This window comes from Dissoconium aciculare, assembly GCF_010015565.1.
Source record: "Dissoconium aciculare CBS 342.82 unplaced genomic scaffold K489scaffold_7, whole genome shotgun sequence".
NCBI classification, from domain to species: Eukaryota; Fungi; Ascomycota; class Dothideomycetes; order Mycosphaerellales; family Dissoconiaceae; genus Dissoconium; species Dissoconium aciculare.
Window position 1 is genome coordinate 147,666 of NW_022984957.1, and position 22,960 is coordinate 170,625.

The 22,960-nt window shown below is 54.8% G+C and overlaps 10 protein-coding genes and 1 non-coding gene across 11 annotated transcripts; 5 read left to right on the forward strand and 6 right to left on the reverse strand.

Moving 5' to 3' along the window:
• Positions 1-36: 36 nt before the first annotated feature.
• On the reverse strand, positions 37-2,374 carry K489DRAFT_321154 (uncharacterized protein; the record flags this gene model as incomplete). Its single annotated transcript, XM_033601518.1, has 6 exons — positions 37-244; positions 378-819; positions 898-1,991; positions 2,057-2,114; positions 2,179-2,210; positions 2,295-2,374. The coding sequence occupies 6 exons, from the start codon at positions 2,372-2,374 to the stop codon at positions 37-39; spliced, it is 1,914 nt and encodes a 637-aa protein (XP_033458983.1).
• Positions 2,375-4,069: 1,695 nt separating this feature from the next.
• K489DRAFT_306289 (ankyrin) lies at positions 4,070-4,972 on the reverse strand (the record flags this gene model as incomplete). Its single annotated transcript, XM_033600563.1, has 1 exon — positions 4,070-4,972. A coding segment is annotated over one exon (903 nt), but the record flags the coding sequence as incomplete, so codon positions are not given.
• Positions 4,973-6,180: 1,208 nt separating this feature from the next.
• K489DRAFT_370846 (uncharacterized protein) lies at positions 6,181-6,843 on the reverse strand (the record flags this gene model as incomplete). Its single annotated transcript, XM_033603186.1, has 1 exon — positions 6,181-6,843. One exon carries the CDS (start codon positions 6,841-6,843, stop codon positions 6,181-6,183), a length of 663 nt encoding a protein of 220 aa, XP_033458985.1.
• A 730-nt stretch (positions 6,844-7,573) lies between these two features.
• Positions 7,574-10,132, reverse strand: K489DRAFT_320217 (uncharacterized protein; the record flags this gene model as incomplete). Its single annotated transcript, XM_033601445.1, has 3 exons — positions 7,574-8,352; positions 8,428-9,137; positions 9,474-10,132. The coding sequence occupies 3 exons, from the start codon at positions 10,130-10,132 to the stop codon at positions 7,574-7,576; spliced, it is 2,148 nt and encodes a 715-aa protein (XP_033458986.1).
• A 956-nt stretch (positions 10,133-11,088) lies between these two features.
• Positions 11,089-12,080, reverse strand: K489DRAFT_229126 (uncharacterized protein). The gene is made up of 3 exons (XM_033599796.1): positions 12,063-12,080; positions 11,160-11,901; position 11,089 (listed from the first exon to the last, which is right to left on the reverse strand). Exon 2 carries the CDS (start codon positions 11,691-11,693, stop codon positions 11,310-11,312), a length of 384 nt encoding a protein of 127 aa, XP_033458987.1. The 5' UTR covers positions 11,694-11,901; positions 12,063-12,080; the 3' UTR covers position 11,089; positions 11,160-11,309.
• Positions 12,081-12,618: 538 nt separating this feature from the next.
• On the forward strand, positions 12,619-13,056 carry K489DRAFT_229180 (uncharacterized protein). Its single transcript, XM_033599797.1, has one exon. The coding sequence runs from the start codon at positions 12,675-12,677 to the stop codon at positions 12,936-12,938; it is 264 nt and encodes an 87-aa protein (XP_033458988.1). The 5' UTR covers positions 12,619-12,674; the 3' UTR covers positions 12,939-13,056.
• A 1,265-nt stretch (positions 13,057-14,321) lies between these two features.
• On the forward strand, positions 14,322-16,721 carry K489DRAFT_229200 (uncharacterized protein). Its single transcript, XM_033599798.1, has 2 exons — positions 14,322-16,537; positions 16,680-16,721. The coding sequence occupies exon 1, from the start codon at positions 14,501-14,503 to the stop codon at positions 16,334-16,336; it is 1,836 nt and encodes a 611-aa protein (XP_033458989.1). The 5' UTR covers positions 14,322-14,500; the 3' UTR covers positions 16,337-16,537; positions 16,680-16,721.
• A 1,073-nt stretch (positions 16,722-17,794) lies between these two features.
• K489DRAFT_380692 (NADH-ubiquinone oxidoreductase) lies at positions 17,795-19,787 on the forward strand. Its single transcript, XM_033604936.1, has 2 exons — positions 17,795-18,410; positions 18,474-19,787. Exons 1-2 carry the CDS (start codon positions 17,859-17,861, stop codon positions 19,467-19,469), a joined length of 1,548 nt encoding a protein of 515 aa, XP_033458990.1. The 5' UTR covers positions 17,795-17,858; the 3' UTR covers positions 19,470-19,787.
• A 20-nt stretch (positions 19,788-19,807) lies between these two features.
• K489DRAFT_t31 lies at positions 19,808-19,946 on the forward strand. The gene has a single exon. It is a non-coding gene; the product is annotated as a tRNA-Ser (tRNA).
• A 384-nt stretch (positions 19,947-20,330) lies between these two features.
• On the forward strand, positions 20,331-21,213 carry K489DRAFT_320443 (manganese and iron superoxide dismutase; the record flags this gene model as incomplete). Its single annotated transcript, XM_033601457.1, has 3 exons — positions 20,331-20,460; positions 20,546-20,725; positions 20,831-21,213. 3 exons carry the CDS (start codon positions 20,331-20,333, stop codon positions 21,211-21,213), a joined length of 693 nt encoding a protein of 230 aa, XP_033458991.1.
• A 68-nt stretch (positions 21,214-21,281) lies between these two features.
• Positions 21,282-22,691, reverse strand: K489DRAFT_229288 (uncharacterized protein). The gene is made up of 2 exons (XM_033599800.1): positions 22,385-22,691; positions 21,282-22,302 (listed from the first exon to the last, which is right to left on the reverse strand). The coding sequence occupies exons 1-2, from the start codon at positions 22,449-22,451 to the stop codon at positions 21,350-21,352; spliced, it is 1,020 nt and encodes a 339-aa protein (XP_033458992.1). The 5' UTR covers positions 22,452-22,691; the 3' UTR covers positions 21,282-21,349.
• Positions 22,692-22,960: the final 269 nt, after the last annotated feature.

The following is a 22,960-nucleotide window of genomic DNA, read 5'->3' on the forward strand; positions in this document are numbered from 1 at the left end:
CATCACCATCCCCTCATATCCACCTCCATCACAACATCACACATTCCGATACAGCGGCTCCAGCACCGTCCATCCCCAGTTCGCAATCCCGTCCACCTGACGCATATCACGGATCCAATCCAACATGAGCCCAACGGAGCGGGAGATCTCCTCAGGATTGACCCGTTCGGCGCAGATGCGGGCGAGACAGTCGTTCTCGTGGCGCATGCGGAGGATGAGGAGGATGCCGATGAGGTTTTGCGTCCTGGGCGATTAAGAAAAGGTGGTTGGTAAGTTACAAGTCATGTGTTTGGGAGGATATTGATGATGATCCCTGGGAAATGGGAAGAAGGTGGGGTTGATTAAATGGAAAGCGAGGAGGCGAAAAAAGAACTTACCAGGTGAAATGATGCGGGACGAGTCTCTTCTTCGAACGGGGCGGGCTCATCGTCACGGGCCACATGATCGCCGACCGAATGGCCATCGCGCAGCATTCCTCGTCTTCTTCGGTCATGGCCTCGCACATGTGGAGCGCACGCCAGATGAAAGGGCGGTAGATCATGAAGCGCGCATAGTAATATCTCGTGCGGAGCTGCGCGACCATGATGTCGATGTTGTGGCGGTGGGCGATGAGGATGGGGAGTTGTGTGGCGGTGAAGAGGGGTTCGTTGGAAAGGCGGTTGGAAGGCCCGAGGGGAGGGAAGGCGAAGCGGTCGGTGTCTTGCCATTGGAGGGCACGCGGGAGGAGGTTTCGCCAGGATTCGAGCTGGTGGGCCATTTCGCGGACAAGCCCGAAGCGGTTGCTGTTACCTTGGCCAAGGGAGATTTCTTTGTCGGCGGCTGGAAGGCTTGTCAGTTCAGGGGGGCATGTTGTGAAGGAAAGCGGACTTCCGTCGTATGCTTAAGAATATGACGTACAACGATGAAATGCATCATGGATGCGAGCTATGAGCTGCCGTAATGTTACCATGGCGAGGAAGTGATGGTGAAACTCTGCTCGATCGTCCGACGCTGCCACGGGTGCCAGTCCTTGGGCAGCGTTGTAATATGATGGAGAAGGGACAAGATCTTGGAGCTCTTCAATTCCGGATTGTGGAAAGTCCAGATCGTGATGATAAAACATTTCATTCAGCATGCAGACCCAATAGGTACGCTTGAGACAATGCCCGTAGGGGGTCTCCCATTCGACGCGCTGGCCTCGGATGAGCGCCTGGCAGGTGACAGACGCTGATACAGCACATTTCCAGAAATCCAAATGTCGCGCCGAGGTTTCATAGTACGTAGCCATGAGCAACATGATTTGCACCGCCTCAATAGAGATTTGTGTGAAGATGAATCCGAACCGCCTCCTGGCTTCGTTGAAGTATTCCAAGCCGGGTGGCTTGTCTGGAGTCCCACCACGAAGACCGCTCGCCACGTCTTTTGCTTGACTCATGGGATCACCAAAGACACCTTGAATCGCTACATCGCCGAGCGCCAGGACAAGCCATGTCAGTACGGTCCCTTCATCTTGGCCCTGACATCGATTGCCGAGAGCCGGATTCATCACTTCTCTGATGAAGCGGTCCTTGTCGAGGATAGGAGCCAGAATGTTGAAGTTGTCGAAGTAAGCCGCACAGAGTTCTTCACTCCGGAACAGCAGTTGATCGGCAGCGTCAGAGGCCGAGACATCAGTACGCAGACCGAATTCCTGGAATGCTCGCTCTTGTTGGAGGAACCATGCAGTGCCTTGTTGTAGGATATTTTGTGATTCTGCCGCAGCCGAGTTGCCTGTATTTGCGAGGAAGATATAGATCGAGGGCCAGAGGATGACCTTGTGAGGTGCCGTCACGTGCTCGTACGCTTCCCGGTGTCCCCTGGCAGGACCCTGGGTTGTGAATGAATCTGATTGCGATTGGGAATGGGAATGGTCGTTTCCCGGACTGACACCTCCGCCGCCACTGATCGCATGGTCCATTTTGAGCTCCAGCCGGGCAAGTGAGTCGAGGATGTGCACCATAGTTTTGTCCTTCCTGTTCGTAGGACCAATCAGCATACACGAGAGAAGTACTCCGAGGCCATCACCATTGACACTGACTTTGTTGGAGGAGGCTCTCGGTAGACACATTCGAGTTTGAGTCGCCGACAAAGCCCACCTGGAGGAGCTGAGGTCAATACAACACAGCGAATAATATAGGTGCATCGCTCCAAGAGACATACAAGCCGGTCTTGCTTCGTCACATTTGCTCTTCCTGTCAAAGTGTCAAAAGTCTTGTCTTGTCTCCATGAGCATAGATCTGTGCTTTGCGGCGACCGGATGAAGGAGAAAGCGATACCTGGTACGACATGTCTGGCAAGCTTGCGCTGCGACTTGGTTCCTGTCACGGCGAGGTCCTGGTGGTTCCGGCGACGACATTTCAATACGAGTTACAGAAAAGCCTGCTGCCTTGTCGTTGCTTGGTATGATGTTTTGATGGCAGTCTGATTGGTAGTCCAGCGCTGCATATCCCGCTATGATCATAAGCCGGGCCTTTCTATGCGCTTGCCACGAAAAATATCAAGCGCGATCCCGATGACATCATACCGATGCGACAATGATGATGACCGTGATCGACGTCGTTGCCCGTTTACGAATGTCGCTCGGGCCGATGTCGTTGTCGAGTGTCCGGGATGTGTGTCGGTGGGATCGGAGCAGCCGCCGATGGGATGGTTACAGGTGGAGCATTTTTAGCCGAGTGGGAAGTATGTATAGGCGGAGATGAGGGGTTGGAGAATGGACGATGATGCGCCGCGTTCGTGCAGAGGGTTTACAAGGGTGATTCATGTTCATTTCCGGCGACACAGATGTCGTGAAGATACATCGGCAGACCAGCGCGATCGAGAAAGAAGAAAGAGGGTGATCAATATGACCACAGTGTGACGCGGTTGATGATGATGGGATGTCGCGTGGTCTGGAAATGTTTATTAATAGGTAATTGTGGATTTTATTATTACTGTAAACAAAATTGATGCATCATTACCCATGAATGACGTTTGTATTATACAACAGTACACATGAAACGTACGCCTATTATCGCGCCTGCGGAGAAATACCCCAGCAGCTCGTCCGGCCGGTAGAACCTGCATCTGTATGGGACATGCGTGCACATGCGCTTTGTGCCTGCCACCATGGACCATCCTACTGGAAAGGGAATGCCAGATGAGGAGCCTCTCGTTGTCGATCATCACGTCTTGCACGATGTTGAGTCACAATTCGAGTGATATATATGTATCCCTGTGCAAGGTCAAGTCCGTTCTACATCGCCTCTTCCATTTATCCTCTCGTGATCGAATTGAGCAGAATCCAGACCGTCATGGGGGAGACTGTCGAGTACGAAACGTCGCAGAAGAGGTCACAGGTCCAATGGCAACACGGACAGAACCATATCCAGCTTGAGAGATCGATGAGGTCCAGACCAAATGTACCACACGATGCCGGCAGGCAGGAGGGATCGCGAAATCGAACAAAGAAGCTTATTTCAAATCGCCGGGAATGGTGGGTTTCACCTCGATTTTCCGAAAGGACTTGGCACCTGGGCAGAGCTCGTCCTTGCTCAAATGATGCACGGGGATATCGAAGCACGCGTTCGACATATATATTCGAGTAGCCAAGCATGTTGTCAAATGCGCACAGAAGGAGGACAGATGGCTCTAGACTTGGAAGTCATCAAGTCCTTATCGGATCATCATCTCACAAATGAAACATCAGGATAACAACAGCGTAGTACCAATCATCAGGCTGTGGCAAGTTCCCTTCTGTAGATGTCCCACCTGGGCATGTAGGAGAATCAGAACAAAGGTTGAGGGATCGCTGCCGGTTCATCGGGATTGCATCACACAAACCTGAGGTGGGCACTCGCTTGGGATAAAGAAAAGATGCAATGATGATGGGAGAGAGGTGGAGAGAAAATACATGTTCGCATCTACCAAGCAGGGCCTCACATTTTCCCGTTCAGCATCTTCATCCCACAGTTACGTCGGCAGAAGAGCTCGGTTTGGCTTCGCTCTCCTGTTCTTCTCCCTTCTCCTCTTCCTTCTCCTTCTCCTTCTCCTCCCTGTCTCGCCTCCTCACCTTCCACTCCTCCAACAACATGCTCGGAGTCTTCCCGTTGACATCCTTGACATCGGTCTTCGCGCCCAAACTCTCCAAACATCCCACCGCCGCTTCATTCCCAGCGTGAGCGGCAAAGTGCATCGGCACCCAACTGGCCCACAGGGCCGAGTCATGCCAAGATTTGTCCAACCAGTGTTTCTCTGCAGGGCACATCTCGTCTACATCAGCGCCTTGCTCGACCAGGAAGCGCACTCGGTCGACGGCGTTGCGCTCGGCCGCCCCGTGAAGCGCACCCGTCCCGGGGATGGTGTATCCGTTGTCGAGGAGGAGTTTTAGGATCGGCACGGAACCGCAACGGGCGGCGTGTCGGAGACGACCCTTCCAGTAGCCATCGTTCTGTTGGGGATGGCATTTCATCAATTCGAGAACCCGCGTGACCATGTCAAGGTTCTTGCGCATGATCGCGAGGTCGATGGGGAGATGCTTGTGGTCGAGATGGCCAAATAAGATGTTTCGATCGATTTTCGCCATTGCGACGAAAGCGTCAGTGTGGTCGTTATTGATTGCGGCGATGATGGCTGGTCTGGAGACGAAGGCCTTCGATTCGGCCGCATGGGGAGTTGTGAAGTTGAGCAGGAATTCCACAACTTCCGCGTGGCCGTTCTTAGCGGCTGCCACAAGAGCTTTCTGATTGCCCCGATCCTCCTTCGTTGCGACAGCTCGCACATCCTCCCTGTTCTCTGCTGGGCGGTTCTCCGTGTCGACATACTGCTGACGCCGGAGCGCAATCTCCGCCCAGGACGGATCCTCAAGCATGGTCCGAAGCTTCGGGAGGTCTCCTGCCGAAGCAGCTTCTATGAGCGGAGCGGCGACGTCTTCGCCTTCCAGAACCTCGCCGATGGGATTTGATGACCGGTGTGGATACAAGCTCGCTATCCATTCTTCATAGGTTGTACCCGGGTACTTCTTTTCTATGAGCTGTCTTCGTTGTAGCTGCTCTTCGGGCGAGATGTTCGGCAAAACGATGCCACGGGTGTCGGGACGGGTTGTGGTCATGTTGAATTTGGGTTCGATGTTGAAAACGATACAGCAATGTGACAAATTGTTTGAAGAGTACTTCGGGGTGATAAAAACCCACTGTTTGCGAGAGAACTCTTCCGTTGTAAATATGAGTCAATTTGATGCGCTGGACCTCAGCTTTTTCGTTCCTCCGAGATGCTTGACTGATCTGGGCCGTGCCAGGCGATGTTTGGGGGTTACGTCGGGAGCCTATTGGTGGCTCTGACATCATTGAGGAAGATTTCTACAGCAATTGTGGCACGGTCAAAGGCGTGGAAATCCAGAAATACGGACATGTCACCGGATCGAGAGGACATCTGGGAGACTTTGAATCCTCTGAACTGCCCTTGCGACGAACCATTGTTGAGATTGGCATCGCGACCACCATGTCAAATCGTCGCCTAGAGAGTGGAGAACCTCCCTTCAGAGGCGAGAGGAGCTAGTTTGGTGGCGGTGGTGGTGGTGGTGGTGGTGGAGAGTTGGATGGCTGAGTGTGCGGTCAGCTTACGAGGGAAGTTGGTTTGTTGTTGGTGATCGTCGTGTTTCCATCGTCATGCGTTGGTGAAGGCTACCTGAGGATACTCTTAACTTCAAAAATACTGGGGTTCGGGAAATCCGCGCTAACACTTGTAATTTGCATCGTTCACTGATATGCATGTTCTACAATGACGGGCAAACACGGAACCGTCTGCTCAAAGCACATATTGGGCGTCCGAATGCTAATTCAAGAGACGAAGATTGCCCGAGCGGATGCGCCGCGGACCAACGACTGTGCCATTGGTTGACTCGAACTAAGGTAACGAACGTGGTGATGGCTTCATCGTGAAAGCAGCCATCTTAATCACAATACACAGCAGTTCCCAACTCCTCAATCTCAATCGTACCCCTCAAGCCGAAATGGTATCGAGCCAACCCTCCACCTTCAGCCATATCTTGCACCTGAAACCGATCCCACAATTCATCACACCAACATGACAGACCCGGATCACCGTCTGTCTCCCCCCATTGTGGAATCCCCCGAGATCTGGCCCAGGTCCCGGTACATGGCAGAGAAGCGGTGTGTCGGCGCTCTAAGGGCCATCATCGAAATTGCCGGTGGAGTTCGGGGTCCCGTCGGCGTAGCCATTGACGTAGGTGATTTTCCCGTCGGCGTCCTCCTCGGCGAGGACCTGCGATGGGTCTGTTGTATCCTTGACCATGTGCAACATCTTGCTCAAGCGCCCGTTTCCGAGGTTGATTTTTACCCAGTGCATTTCTTGTTTGCCGAAGAAAGTCCATCTCCCCTTCTCGGTCTGTGACCACTGGACCGCGCCGAAAGCCAAGACATCGCCGGTGGCCACTGCAGCAATGGCTTCGGACGACGCCTCGGCGTTATCAGGGCGGTAGCATTTGTTCTCGTCTTGAGGCCATGTCCTTGCGTAGGGATTGCCGGGCTCGTAGGTAAAGACGTCTTCGTAGTACAGGTAATCAGGGTTGACGGCTTTGAATGCCTGCACCTGTGTCTCCGAACCGCCGCTCCACAGCATTATCTTGTCTGTCGGATAGTTCAACTCCAGATAGTAGAAATAATCTTGGAAGGTCAGCTCATCTCCATAGTAGCAAGGTTCTTTTTCATCCCTCGGCCCCAGTGAGGTGAGATTCTGCGATATAGGCGCAGCGAACACGCTGGCGGAGAACAAGAGAGCGGCAAGTGAGAACGCGGAAACGCTCAGTGGCGACATGGTGAGCTGCATTGTGGCGGCTTTGACTGGAGCTGAGGCTTCAGTGAATAGGCGGAGGGATGGGTGATGAATGATTAGAATCGAGACGGAAGCCGTCTCGTCTTATATAGTCACGATCCCCATCATCATGGTTACTTGAACTCCGCGAATGCTCTCCTTCTCGACCACAGTCTCCATCGAGTCATGTCAGATTGACCGGGCGACAGAAACCGCACGATGTGTTGGCGGCGTTCACGATTGGCGACCTCGAGAAAGTCACGGTAACATGCCAACATCTGACCGATAGCCCCAAATCCTTCGGCAGGATGTCAGAATAGGAGTTGTATCCCACGGTCCCGCGGCACAGGGCCGTAGTGTCCAGGCGAGGCGAAATCGACCATCACCAACAGATGGTCAGTCCCAAGACGGTGATTAACTACCCTAGGTGGCTTGCCAGCTCGCATGAGTTTGGTCGCAGGATCCATTCACCGAGATCGCGGACCTCCGCCGTCCAACATTCGTGCATCAGGATGGTCGCTACGGGGCCGATCGAAGTCTGCGGCTTTCGCAACGCCTGGCATGTGTCAGTCTAAGTTATCGGAAGCGATTGGACTTTCAGCAACGTGGTGTATCAGGTAGGCGACACCTGGGTCTAACGGGTGAACGTCTACAATGCTGGCAAATCAAGTTTTGCACGAAGACGCGGAGCGGGAATAATGATATCGTATTCTGACATGTGTCAATCACTTTCCTGGCGCTGGCTTCAACGGCTTGACGCATGCGCTGGGCACCAACTTGTGCACCGGCGGTTCCTCCTCCGACGATCGCACGACCCCTCGCGATTTTGCAACAAACACCGGCAACCCAAAGCTCTGAGGTCCGAGACAGCATGCTCAAACATCAGTAACCATTCCGCTTGGGAAGAAGGCTCGGCACAGAAGCGGGCAGGTTGGGCCTTCGCCAGCACGAGGAGCTCTTCGATAATGAGCGGGAGCTGGCACAGGATCGATTCGTCATCGGGTGTCTGAGATCCCTGCATCCAGCGAATCGACCGTAAGGTCTTGAGGAGATCCAACTCGTCCCAAATCCGCCCGACGTCTACCAGACAGTCCACCGGAGATTGCACGGCATGGACGATTCTTGAACCCGGCGGTATCAGGAGCACATCGTCTCTTTCGAGGACGATGAGTCTCTCCCTCCCGCTGGGATCCCACGCAACGCCTGCCTGCACAAAGTTCGCCCATTCGGATTCCATGGCGGACTCCGCGACAATCGTGTAGAATTGTGTGCCATCGAGATTTCGGATCCAAGTCCCGCTTGAGCTGCAGAGTTGTGGACCCGGGAAGGATCCGGAGAGGCTGAGAACGTTGAAGCTTGAGTCGCTCCGGCCAGAATTTTGGACTTTGGCTTTGAGAGTATTGAGGATCCGGTAACGTGGGAGCATAGTCAAAAGAGGCCTATGGGCATCCATAATGTTTCGCAGGCGGTGGGGCATCGATATGTCGGCATTAAATTCTCTCCGTTGGACACTTTCGCATGCTTCTGGGCACTCAGCCGGCCGGGGAGTGGATTGTTCATCGTTGTAAAATCTTGGACTTCGTTCTAGACTGCCGCAACTGTCCTGCAAAAGACGGATAAACCCATCTACCGTGTGCATTCCAGAGTCGGAGAATTGTTCTTTGATAACGACAGGCTTGAGGAAAATTTCGCCGGCCTGAGCAGCATTGAGAAATTCATCTGAGGTAAAATAAAGAACATCGGCATTCGCTACTGATTGTGCTTTGCCCCGTGTCAGCCTGCTATTCGGTAGTGTAAAAATCTTGGCCCAACTGGTGGCAGGATTCAGCCACTGTCGACGCGAATCGAAATCCACGCCGGCTTCGTGCTGGCTTTTTCCGCTCTCGAGCATAGATAAATAGGAGGCAATCAGCGTTTGATACTGGTTGTGGAGGATTTCCTCCATTCTCAGCTGGTGATCTGGGGAAATCTTTGGGGAAGCAATGGTAAAATCTCCTTCGTCTGGGCCTCTAGCTGGAACAGGTGGGAGACCGACCTGCGTATGTGTCAGAATCCCTGCACTCAGGTGACACGACACGGAAGGTGAGCGCTCTCTCGCTGGACGTGCACAGCGACCGTCGTCGGCAGGACTCCGCCAGGACTCATCGACGTCCTGGTGCGGCACCTCGAGATATTGAGTAATGGTAGGGAACGCACTGCTGGTTGACGCAGAAAGATCTGTCACGGAAGCTGTGAATAAGCTGTGCGCGTGACCAAGGAGATGTGAGGGCAAAGGTTCGTTCAATGATGACATCGGAGAAATATGCGTACTCGCCCCGGACGTAGGAGGTGGATACATGGGATGAAACGGGAAGTCCAAGATACTGTGGTTGAGATGTCCGAAGAGGAGATGGAAGCTTTCGAGATCAAAGTGCTGGCAGTCGATCGAAGTCTCGACGCTTCCTGGTAGCGTCGAACAATTCAGACTTGAGAGATCTGGTTGGACCGCTTGGTTGCTTATATGAAATGCATCATGACCCAGAGAACCACCGCCAATACGGTCGTAACAGGAAGAACTTTCCTCGAGAGTGGAAGGAGTCAAGTCTTCGTGGACAACTGCCGGGCTTGATGTAGGACTATGTGGCTCACCAGATACGTGATCGGACATCTGCTCAATACCTCGATTGAGAGCAACTTGAATCGAGCATGGACTTCTTGAAGCGACTTCAGTGGTTGCTGGAGTTGGCGGCCGTCCGAACTCCCCTCGGACGATGAGCATGCCGAAGCGATCTTTGCACAGCAAATACTTGTGGAAGTGGCATGGGCGTACATCATGGAGCATTGTACGGCTGGCGTTCACAGGCACATCGCCAGTTATACTCGTCAGCCATTGGACTTCGGCGTCTTCGTCTGGGATCGCTGAGTCTAGTATACCAGTATCCAGATCCCGGAGAGGTTGCAGCGGGGCCTCGTTGAGCGTCTTCAAGTGTCCATCAGCGATTGCTTCGCGGTGTCTTTGGAGTAAGACGCTGTTAAGTTGTGGGAGCAGATCGTGCACAAAGTCGGGGAAGCGGACTGCGCAGGCTCGGATCGCGTGGATTTGACACTGTCCAGCCCGATCCCATCCATATTCATAGACAAGTTCCAATGACCAGAGTGCGGCGATCAGAGCGAGGTTTCGTGCTCGACTGGCTTGGTTAGAGCTTCTTTTACGCTTTTTCGTGTCCCTCGCCTCGTCCGCATCATCCGTCAGCTCGATGTTATGCCATTGCGGATGGCCCTCCCACTCGACGGGATGTGCTATCTTAGCAACGGTGCCAAGCATAGACAGACGACCGTCGATGTTGTCTCTCTGAGCAAGGACGTCATCTCGGATGGCAGCATACGCAGACAGGGGTGCATTGCGGGACCAGGTCTGATGAAGTTGTTCAACGAATCGACGAGTGTGTACGTCCAGAATCACTTCGGTATCTGACATCTGACATGCAGACCGCACGGACCCGCAGTAAAGCAACTTTAATGGCGATCCGTGCGTTGGACAGCCTGGGCACGTGCGAGTGGGAGTGGCTTGGTCCGACGCTGCTCGTCGTGCCGGATGGTTTGGTGCCGACGCCTCATCAGGTCGCCTGTCCGAGATCTTGCTGACTCCGAGGACAGTGATCGGCACAACGAGGAGGGGTGAAATCGTGGTGATGTACGGCAGAAGGATGCCTGTACAATCTTCGGGTCAAGATGTCGCCTGGGTGCAATCGCCCTCACGAAGACGGCGGAAATAGGTTCCAACTATGTATCTCACCACGAAAGCGGCACAGCCTTTACTCCCCTCACCTGAAGGATGCCAACACGTCCGATGCGATGCCCATGTCGATCTTCGCTTCGACGTAGCGGCTACAGGAATAGAATTGTATAGTTCCGTGAGCGGAACCTTTCCGCAAAGGTTTCCGTGATGAAAGTAAGAGAAGATCGAACGAGATGATTCCGCCCTGCCGACGCAGATCGTTTTGCAACATACTTAGGGAGTCCAGAGCAGAGTGTGCCTTGAACATCCGTCATCTCTGCAAACACACCAGCACTCGGTTTGTAATCTCTTCCTTTATGGTGCGCCGTCAAAGGAGAGTCTGTGTTGCTCATGACATAGGACACAGATGAAGAATCGCCTTGCTGTGGGCAATCATTCCCACTCCTTAGAGCTTACTTTTTCCATGATTACATGGAGCAAGCATAAATATAGGATCAGTTGTGTTTCCGTGGAAGCGCCTTGGGCGTGATCGTAGGGGATTATCTGGTATCGATTACCGCTTCTCGGTCAGGTGGTCCGTAGTGAAGATACATGTAGGCCTGTCCGAATATACCGCACGCCTTGAACAGTCCGTTCCCACATAACATCCCAAAGTCAAGCATGCGTGGCGCCGCATCGAGCAACTCTGATACTACGGCAGTGGAGAAATCTTCTCGCGCTGCCTGCGCCTGGACGACCTCACGTCGAAAAGGAACAACATCAACTATGCCGCGGGCATCTCCGGCGTCGCGAGGAGGAGGAGGAGGCACCGGGAATGAGATCGACGGCCTTGGTCCGAGGAGGTCCTCTTTCCCTGTTGCAGGATGTCACATGAAGGTCGGGGATCCGCATGTAGACGGTGTATCGCGGATGTGATGTGAAATGATGCGAAAAGCAAAGCGCGTCTGTCGAAAGGCGAGGTCGCGCGTCTCGAGGGAAGACGCCGGTCCGTCCGGCAGCCGAATGAAAGGATGGATTCTAGAACATCACCCTCGCGGTCCTCGCCCGTGTGTCGATGAATCCGCCGGCGAGGGCTGGCCTGGCGTGCCCGGCTGCCCTGCCCTATCCACCCCGGCCCCGGCCCCGGAATTGCCCGAACTTCCTTCATGATTTCACTCCCGGAGAGCCCTATCTATCAATTTGGTACAGGACAACGAGCAATTCATTCCATGGGTGACATGGGTCCCTCCTGACGAGAGTATATATGTATATGAAGGTGGTACGGTGGCACTGCTGGCTACATCGGTCTTTCGCCGACTTCCCTTTTGTGTTCCACTTCACTGAAGAAGAAAGGATCTGGACGTGAGGCGATGCATCTATGAATTGTCAGATCGTTCCAGCAATAACAAGTAGGGCCCACTGCGATTACCCAGGTGGAGTCTCGTCAGCCCTCCCGCCTTGACATGAGGGCACGAGCTCATCCACATGCATATTCAGGCGTGGAGAAAGAGAGAGAGAGAGAGAGTCGTGTGCTCACATTCACCACCGACACGGACGGTCCGTATCAATTCACTTCGCTCACTCAGCCGTGCAGTAGCCTTTCGACCCCCGCCCGCCGCAACGGCTGATGACTGCGCGCTGATGACAGGGGGGTGAACCACCACCACCACCACTGGCCGGCGTGGGCTACATCTGCCGTGGGATGGGATGATGAGGATCTGTTGTTCTTTTTTTTGGCGTCTGCCGAATGGATCTGATCCGATGCCGAGGGCGGAGGAGCAGTCAGGATCGGTGTCGCATCATGAATGTCGGAGGGACGTGGGATGATTTGATGATCTTCTCGTGTTTTGTTGTACTGTATATTGCCACTACATGCTCGCCGCCATTCAGAATGATAAGAGACAGGAATGCAAGAAATTGTAAAGAACCATAACAACACACTCTACTCTGCTCGCAATACATCATCATAGCTGGAGGGAATGAACGTCGAAACTCTCCCTCTTCCTTCCGCCTTTCCTTGACCGACATTTCATCATCAGGACATGTAACTCTCATAGATGTACAGTAGTCGGTAGACTAAAAGATGCCGTGCATTGGGATCTTATCATTCGATTATCGTCGTGAAAGTACATAATATGTCATCCGAGACATGCGCCCGTCCGTCTGGTCTTTGATACCTAGGTGTATGTGTATGTGTGTGTGTGTGTGTCACCACCACCACCACACACAAAGCTCGTACCAAACGTCCACCTGCACGGATTGGATCAATCTTGGGCCGCTTTCAACCGTTGCCGTCACCGGCTGTCTGAGAAGTTCATCGTCTCTCTCGCTCTCTCGCAGCTCCTGCAATGACATCTCCCTCCAAAAATCGATTAATCGATTGATGAGGGATGGTTTACGACCCGCCACATGAAACAGCAAGATCGGAACCGATCTGGTGACCGACCAGCTAAGATCCCTTGTACCGGATGAGAGATTGCAACATCTCTTACGTGCGCAAAGAGGTCAGAGCCGAGAGGGGATCGATCCTCGTTGATGATAAACCATAGATAGTCACGGCGGCGGCGCGCAGAAAGAAGCGCAGGTACAGTACCTACAGCATTGTTCTTATTATTAACTAAACGATGTATTCTGGAGTCATCGTACATTGTCACAGCTCCGATAGGCAAAACGCGGCGGCGGCGGCGACAGGGGCGGGTGGTCGGTCGGGATAACAGTACAGTCCAGCACAGTAGCTGGCTGCACACGCGAGCAGAGGCATATGCATGGACGGGTAAAGGTAAAGGTAATCAACCATGTACATGTGATCTGACCGGGTTTTCTCCTCGCTGTACTTGCTTACCGCACATGCCTTGTCATGCTCCGAACCTTGTATCGCACTCTCGTGATGACCGGGGCGATACGTGTCTATCTCGTGATGCGATGACTCCTTTCCTATGCTGTCGTGCCCTATGCTGTCGCGCCGCAGGGGAGGAGGAGGAGGAGGCGTGAGGGACGGCGCGGGAGTCCAACACATGCGCTTTCCAACGTGAGATGCTGGGTCGGATTGGTCAGACTCGATGCCAATGGATGGATGAATTCCTCTGCCAACGAATGAGGGGATGAAACACTCTGCCAACGAGGGGATGGATCGTCACTCTGTCGCTGACACCGATGTGTAGATGTGTCGGTGTTGTCGGTGGTGGTGCTGTTGTCGGTGGTGCTGCTGAGTGCTGGTAGGGCTAAGACTCGCTCTGGAATCCGGCCGCAGACACCCACACACAGACAGACAGACAGCTCTGAACAGGTGGATACCTGCACCCACGGACACGATCCCGGTTATTTTACTGTACTCCAGCTATTACCTAGGTAGGTACTGTAAGTGCTGTAAGTGCTGTACTAGGTATTACTGTGATCCCTCCTCCTCCACACACACACCTCTTCGTTCGGGAAGCTGCGGTGGAAACTCTCTTTGCTCCCGCCGCTCTGGGCTGCCGCTGCCGCTGTTGCTGCTGATGCTTTGCTTTGCTTGCTGCTGATGCTCGGGCGGATTTCCGTTTGCTCAACAAAATTCCAACCACCACCACCACCACCACCACCACCACCGCCGCCGCCGCCGCATCTACCTCTCTCTCCATCCGCGATCGGTATCTGTAATCTCTATCCACCACAACTGTCTGTCACATTACCGACAATTCGACTCACCCACAACTCTCAACCACCCAAGAACACCTACAGACACCTACAGACACACACACACACACACAAAATACACACTCACACACACACGCACGCACATCCAACAACTCCTCTCGCATCACTCACAACCGACTTGATGCGGACGGCCAACACAGCCTGCACCCGAGCTCACCCGTTCGCATTGCTGCTGCCGCTGCCGCTGTCTCCACCGTTCTCGACACCTATCGTTGTCCCACAATAACACCCAGACCCAATCCGTCTCAAGCTTTCGTGCCTCTGTCGCACCCACCACTTTTGATGGCCGCAATTGACGGGCGTGAGAGCTTCACCCGGCGAGACGCCTACCGGCGCTTGGTCGCGGACTCCTCCTCGCTCCCACCCGATTTCCTCCAACGTCTCGAATTGAAGCGCAAAGCCCTCGATGACTCGATCCACAAGTTCATCGCCAGCAAAGACCGCGAGTTGAAGCAATGGATCAAACAGGAACGCTCCCTGCATAAGCAGCAGACGCAAGAGCGGGAGGTCAAACTCGAGCATGCCCGTTCACGCACCTCATCGGACTCCACCCAGGATACCATGGATTCGCCGCATCTGATGGCTCGGCGACCGGGGAGTCATGGGCTGTTGTTGGGGAGTCTGAGGAGGGAGGGGGAAGATGGTTCGGCGATCGTGCTCGACGAAGACGAGGCACGAGGACAAGCCGATGCTCGTGCGGTTGAAGCTGGCCTGGCAGATCGTCGCGCAAGCCTGGAACGTGATCGGGAATTTCTGGGTGTCTTCACACCGGCTTTCTTACCAGCCTTTGCGGAAGACACACCATCATCGTCGATTGCACATGGCACTTCACCGGATGAGATCTCCTCGGGGAAGAGCGCATTTGGTCATATCGACCCTTCAACATCAGACATCATCGCGGTTGACTCTTCCCAGCATGCCGAAGGCGCAGATGCACTGCACGCGATGGAAGCCAAACGACCAGCACATCTCCTCCTTTCCAAGCGGCTTTCCTCAACGGGATCTTCATCCGAACGACTCCTCACATCCGCCCTCAAGTCCCCTACAGAAAACAAACCCAAGCGCAAGCGAGTTTCGATCGCATTGGGGACTACAATCGTCGCTCCCTCGGATAGCGTGCCCATGAACCTGGACCACCACAGCACCCCTTCCCACTCGCTTCAACGTGTCTCCATTAGTGACGACGAGTCATCTCACGCGGGCGACGACGATACGAATACCTTTTCCGACGCAGAAATCAGCACTCCCGGGACATCTGCATCCCCTAATCTCTCCGCCTCAATACCGATCCGCGAGAGTCGCGCTGATCAGACAAACGACCACAAAAGTCCCAGCAAGCAGCCACACGAACCCTCATCCTCCCGCCAACCCAACCCGACCACAACAAAAAAGGCTCCCCATCAGACCGCCCCTGCTCCGTCTTCAAAACGTCACATCGACCCTGACGGCGACCTCTTCGACCTCGAAGATGATTCCGACTCGGACCTCGATCTCAGCGGCTCCCTCTCCCCGAAAAGCACCGCCGAACCCCTCGACACATCCCTCGCCGGCCGCGTCGGCCTCGACCGCACAGGTAACCCCGACGCCTCCGAAGACCCGCAAAACTGGCCCAGCGACCACGACGAGCCCCGCGCCCTCCTCCTCGACCCGGACGACCCCGCCCGCGATCCCAACTCCGACCGCGAAGACCCCGCATCCACCCTCGGCCCCCCTTCCTCCTCCGCGATAGCCTTCCGCCCCACCTCCGTCCAGTCCCCGACGAGCCCCGGTTTCCGCCGCCCGCCCTCCTTCGTGCGCGATCCGAGCTACATGACGAAGAAACCCGGCAGCAGCTTCCAGCCGCGCGCCAACAACAACAACAACCACCTCTCCTCCCCCTCCTCCTCCCTCTCGGCCTCGATCAACTCCCACCCGCAGTCCTTCCCCTCGGACGACAACGACGACGCCGGCTACGCCCGCGCCCAGAAGGCCGCCGTCTCCGAGGAGATCTACGGCTCCTCGTACGCCCGCCCCGCCTCCAAGGGCAGCTTCACCGCCGGCAGCATGGGCGAGTCGTACATGGCGCGGAACGCCGAGATGTTGAGACGCCTGGGGTCGTCGGTCGGCTCGAGATCGTGAACGGCATTGTTTTTTCTTTTCTCCCTTTCGCGGCGGACCTGTCTCATGGGCAGGTCGCTTGGATAATTTGACGTCAGATCCTCCTCGGAAGCGGGTCGATTGTCGTGGGAGAGGGATCCCCTGGCCTTTCTTCCATTTCGATTCTCGGGGATTCTTTGGGGATGCTGAGGATGCGCAGCTCCATATTGTATGGGACTGGGATTTGGTCCCGCCAACCTCATTGGATTCGAGATCGGAGCAGTTGGCGGAACTGCACAACAGAGGGGCATTTGGCTGCATCATCATGAGTGGCATCATCTCCTTCTTATCAATTGGGAAGAAGGAGGACGGGCTAGGATTTCGCTTCTTGGATTGGATTGTTGTTTCCTTCCTTTCGAATTCGCTGGATTTCTATCAATTTCTGGACGTGGACGACGAAGGTGTGTTTTTTCTTTTCTTTACGGTGCACTCGCGGACACATGGGAGGAGGCTACGTTCTAGGAATTTTCGGGCGTGTCCTCTCTCTGTGTCTTGGGCAACTCCGGTTTTTTGTTTTTTTTGTTTTTTCTCTTGGGTTGCGGTTTCTTCGCATCGCATCGCAGCATCGGCGTTGAAGAGTATAGCATAGCATAGCACAGCGTGGCATGGCATGGCATTGGCGTCTCCTTTCGTACGCTTGTTGAGGTGGGCTTGGTTTTTCTTCTTCTTCTTCTTCTTCTTCTACTGTACACGGAAAGGATTACCATATTCTCCCCCTCTCTCTCTTTCTATTCCAATGCTAGAGACGATTCGAAACTCACTTCTCCCCAGGTTCCAGGGTTATTCCACGGTTATGTCATGGCTTAGGGTTGGGGTTGGGGTTCGAATGGTAACCCTTGTTGAAGACACTACCGTCATCGCTACGGTATGTAGTATCGCGAATTGCTATTGGATATGATTGGAGACTGATATAGTGATGTCTACTGCGTAGTGCTTTAGTGGAAATAAAGAGCCAGGAGCGAAATAGATCCCGTCGATCTTTGTTTGGCAATATTGAAGATGTGTTATTAGTACATGGCTTTGTAAATGTTAGTAATCTACACATGATGGCCCCACATGCGTATACTGTTCTGTCGCATTCGTGATACACGAGCTCGGTGATGATTAGGAGTATGAAGGCGCACTTTCCTCCTATCACATGATTTGATAATACTATGCAGCGTCTCTGATTGTGTCGAGAGTGTCATCGGCCATTCTCCTCCGTCGTCATTGACTGGACCCTTGCTGCGTCTGTTTCGCCCAAAGTCACGTGAGTGGCTCTCGAGATCTCGTTTCCACCCAATCTGGCCCAGCGTCGATCGGGTCCATCAGCCAATTGAGTCGTGCTTAATCCACCTCGACTTAGGTCTGTGCTCGCATCATCAATTCAATCCAATCCATCCGCCTACCGTAGGGCACTTCTCACCTTCTGTCCACGACCTTGAGCGCCACTGTCCACCACCTCTCACAGGCACCGAAGCCGCACAAACACCTCTTCCGAAAGGCATTGATACACATCACCACAATGCTGTCCACACCCGCAGGAAAGACGGCCTTGCGGGCGACCGCCACCACCGCCTGCGCCCCAAAAACTTCCGTCCGCCATCTGGCTTCATTAGCCGGCACCTCGAGCACCGCGGCCGCGGCCGGCCAGGATGGCCAACAGAAGCGCGGCATGGCCACCGTGCAAGATGCTCCTCCAGTCCACCGCCACGGCGGCCTCAAAGACCAGGACCGTATCTTCCAGAACCTCTACGGCAACCACGGCGCGGACATCAAGACGGCGATGAAGTACGGCGACTGGTACAAGACCAAGGAGATTCTCGACAAGGGCCACGACTGGATCATCTCGGAGATCAAGACGTCGGGTCTCCGTGGCCGTGGTGGTGCGGGTTTCCCCTCGGGCATGAAGTGGAGCTTTATGAACTTCAAGGGTTGGGAGAACGATTCCAAGCCGAGATATTTGGTCGTCAACGCGGACGAGGGTGAGCCAGGTACTTGCAAGGACCGGGAGATTATGCGAAAGGACCCGCATAAGTTGATTGAGGGATGTTTGGTGGCTGGCCGTGCGATGAACGTGAGTTTCCCAACGAAGAGGGATGTATCATGTCGACGATTGGGGCATGCTGACCCTGTCTAGTGCACTGCCGCTTACATCTACATCCGTGGTGAATTCTACCACGAGGCTACTGTTCTCCAGCGTGCGATCCAGGAAGCTTACAAGGAGGGCTTCCTCGGCAAGAACGCTTGCGGTTCAGGTTACGACTTTGACGTTTTCGTCCACCGTGGCATGGGTGCCTACGTCTGTGGTGAGGAGACTTCGTTGATCGAATCGCTCGAGGGCAAGCCCGGCAAGCCTCGCCTGAAGCCCCCGTTCCCCGCAGCCGTCGGTCTGTTCGGTTGCCCCAGCACGGTCGCCAACGTCGAGACCATCGCCGTCGCCCCGACCATCATCCGACGAGGAGGTTCGTGGTTCAACTCCTTCGGTCGCGAGCGCAACTCCGGCACCAAGCTCTTCTGCATCTCCGGCCACGTCAACAACCCCTGCACCGTCGAAGAGGAGATGTCCATCCCCCTCAAAGAACTCATCGAGAAACACTGCGGCGGCGTCCGCGGCGGCTGGGACAACCTCAAAGCCATCATCCCCGGCGGCTCCTCCACGCCGATCCTGCCGCGGAAGATCTGCGACGACGTCCTGATGGACTTCGACGCCCTCAAGGACGCGCAGTCCGGCCTCGGCACCGCCGCCGTCATCGTCATGGACCAATCCACCGACGTCGTGCGCGCCATCGCGCGCCTGTCCAAATTCTACCACCACGAGTCCTGCGGCCAGTGCACCCCCTGCCGCGAGGGCTCCAAGTGGACCGAGCAGATCATGCAGCGCTTCGAGCGCGGCGAGGCCCGCCTCCGCGAGATCGACATGATGCAGGAGCTCACCAAGCAGGTCGAGGGCCACACCATCTGCGCCCTCGGCGAGGCCTTCGCCTGGCCCATCCAGGGCCTCATCCGCCACTTCCGCCCCGAACTCGAGGCCAGGATAAAGGACCACACGGCGCGCGCGGGCGGCGAGGCGCTCGCGGGCGGGTGGCAGCACGACGCCGTCAAGCAGGGCATGTTGGTCTCCCCGGGTCAGTAGATGGATTTTCTCCTCCCCCCACGCGAGCCAAAATATTGGAGGCATGGGATGTGCATTGTTGGAACGTCATGGTAGATGGTGAGCATTGAATTTCGCGTTCATGGTAACGCTTTGATTCTCGACCGCGATAGTCTGCGTCGGTCGGGAAAAAGATGTATATACATTTTCTGGCTCGGTTCCTGTTTCTTATGTATCGATGGGGCGTTTTGCACAATAGAACGGCGGGTACCTGAGTATTGCCCATTCGTCGGACTCGACATGCACCAAACGCAAAACAAGGAAGGCGAATGCGGGGCAGCCTGAGCTACATAAACTGCTGTGATCGGTTCATTCTCCATGGCACTTTGGCGGAGTGGTTAACGCGCTGCCCTGCTAAGGCAGTTCCGTAAGTTTCACATCAGCATCACCTGAGCCGCAAACGCATCATTCTAACATACTCAAAGTTCGGGAGCGTGTGTTCGAATCACACAGGTGTCGCAAACTTTTTGTCGATTTTTGGACCCCATCTATATTTCCAGGTGGCAAACCATTACCATTTTGATAAATGTCATGTAGGTGAATGTGATGGATGTATTTTTGCTGTGTGATGGGTCAGTTGAAGCCGCGACGATGAGTCTTGCTCTGGTTTGCTTCAAAGTAAGTAATATGCCCATAGGCTGTCCGACATTAATAATACCGAGTCGGCATGATGTAATCGAGAGGGCACAGCTACCTCCAGTGAAGCTCGGCGTTCCGCAATTCTCCACTAGAAATGGTACTGTAAGCTCTTGCACATGCAAATACATTCTCCATTGACGTTTGCATTCGTTACATCAACATCCACTACAACATTGAACACCGCACCGACAGATACCTCACATAATGGCGTCCGCACTTTTGAAGCAGAGCGCTGTCCGCTCCGCCCTTCGCTCCGCCAATGCTCCCATGAAGCGTGCTGCATTCGCCAGCACCACCTTCACTCGCAGCAAGGTCACTCTTCCTGACCTCGCCTGTACGTTCACCGAAGAGTCTATCCTTGTCTTTCACAAAAGCTTGTTAAAACGACACCCAATTGCTGACATGTCATACGCGACCAGACGACTATGGCGCCCTCGAGCCCGCCATTTCCGGCCAAATCATGGAGCTCCACCACGACAAGCACCACCGCACCTACGTCAACTCGTACAATGCCCAGCAGGAGAAGATGGAGGAGGCGCAGAGCAAAGGCGACATCACCACCCAAATCGCGCTCCAGCCCTTGATCAACTTCCACGGAGGTGAGTAGAGTGCGAGATCAGAGCAATCCCCGATGTGTCCGCGCCAGAATCAGCACCGGCGGGGAAGAGTTTCATATTCTGACGACGGATTTATCTCCCATACAGGCGGTCACACCAACCACACCCTCTTCTGGGAGAACCTCGCGCCCAAGTCCAACGGCGGCGGTGCTCCCCCGACCGGCGCTCTCGCCAAATCCATCGACTCGCACTACGGCTCTCTGTCCGCTCTGCAGGAGAAGTTCAACACCGCGCTCGCCGGCATCCAGGGCTCCGGCTGGGCTTGGCTCGTCCAGGATGTGCAGACCGGTGCCATCTCCATCCGCACCTACGCCAACCAGGACCCGGTGGTAGGCCAGTTCCGCCCGCTCTTGGGAATCGACGCGTGGGAGCATGCGTACTACCTGCAGTACCAGAACCGCAAGGCGGAGTACTTTGGCGCGATCTGGGAGGTCATCAACTGGAAGGCGGCGGAGAAGCGATTCAAGTGAACGGATGGGATTTGATTGTGGTTAATGTATATCATATGTGAACAAAGCTTCTGACGAGGGAGAAGTTGAAATTTCATACTGTTCCCCTTTCTTCGTCTCTTCAGCAATTGACATTCCGAGTATCTTTTTCCAATGACTAGAACAGAGCCAACGCATTCGGCGGCGAACCCACCAATCCAGGCACCCTCAGAGGCGCACTCGTCACCAGAAAGCTCCAGCGACCCAAGCGCTTGCACGTCCGACTCAACTCCTTCAGATCCCAGAGTTCTCCAATCGGCATCCCGAACGCCGCAAGGCAGTACTGATGAATGACCAAATCGTTGATCGTCCCCTTGATCGGCGGAATGACCTCAAACGCCGGACTGTCGCCCGCCACCGCCGCGAACCTCGAATCCCACAACCACCTCGCCATATCCACATCCCCCCTCACACCCGCCGACCCGGAGCCCATCTTCGCCGCCTGCTCCTCCCCGGAAAGCGGCTCCAACGCCTCCGTCATGCCCGTGCGGATGATCAACAGATCCCCCCTCCGGAACTCCACCCCTTGCTTCTTCGCCACGGCCTCGATGTCCCGCACCGTGATCTGATCCGACCGGAAGGGACTGAACTCCCTCCCCTCCTCCTCGGCAAACGCCTTGAAATCGATCAGCACGCCCCTGGCCACGAAGCCTCCCCGGTGATGCCAATGGTCCAGCGTCGGGAGGCTCTTCTTCTCCGCGTCCCAGTACGGGTCCATCTGGCCCAGGAGCTCCTTCGTCGGCTTGGCGTTGTTGTAGCCCACCGCGAGCTTCTGGTGGTGGAAATGCACCAGGCTGTCCCACTGGCTGGAGCACTGCGTGTTGAAAGAGACCTCGTCGTCCCACGCGTGCATCCCGCCGCCCATGTCCAGGAAGGAGATCACCTTCTTGGTCACCGTCTGCCGGAAATGCTCCTTCATCCGGAACCCCCCCAGGTGCCAGTTGAGGCTGACGCTCTCGCCGCGCTGCAGCTCGCTGGCGTAGGCCGCTTGCAGAACCTCCGGGGTGATCAGATTGAGCGTCCCGAAGATGTCTTTTTTCCCGTCCTTGTCGAAGAGGCCCCAGGCGCAACCTGTGGAGAAAGGGTGGGGTTAGCAGGTGAGACGTGGATGTTTTTTTGGTCCTTTCTTGGATGATGTGGTGCGTTTACGTACGGTCTTCGGTGCCGGGCATGAATGGGAGATCGTCAAACTTGGGGAGGTCGACGGTGGAGGAGGCCATGGTTGATAGGGTTGCTCTCTCTCTCACTCTTTCTTTGCTTTGAAAGCTGGGGATGTTGTGAGGGTTTCGATGGTGTTTGTAATCACGACTGTGGATACAGGTCGATCGTGAACGCAACTCGAGAAGCAATGGTGACTTCTTTAAGAGAGCAACGATCCCGACTCGTGTGCGGGTTCTGCAGGCAATTGAACGTCTTTCACAATCAGCCGAAAGAGAGAGTCGCTGTTCGTATCTTGGACGTCAACCAGCAGGCCATGCTCTGCTTAAGTATGTATACGACCGAAAAGGTTCACAAGCTATACGAAGAAGGCTTGGAGAACGCGTCTTGGCGAGTTTCGCCCTGCATTGGTCCCGGTCATCGAGACGCGTTGTCTCGATCCAATGAGGTGTTGCATCATTCCTCACATTTATCCGACGTAGATGCGCATAAAGTTGTTGTGCATAAAAGTGAGGGGCGCTCAGCAGCAGCAGCGGGGCTTCTCATGTGCGGATAAAGTGTTCGGGTAATA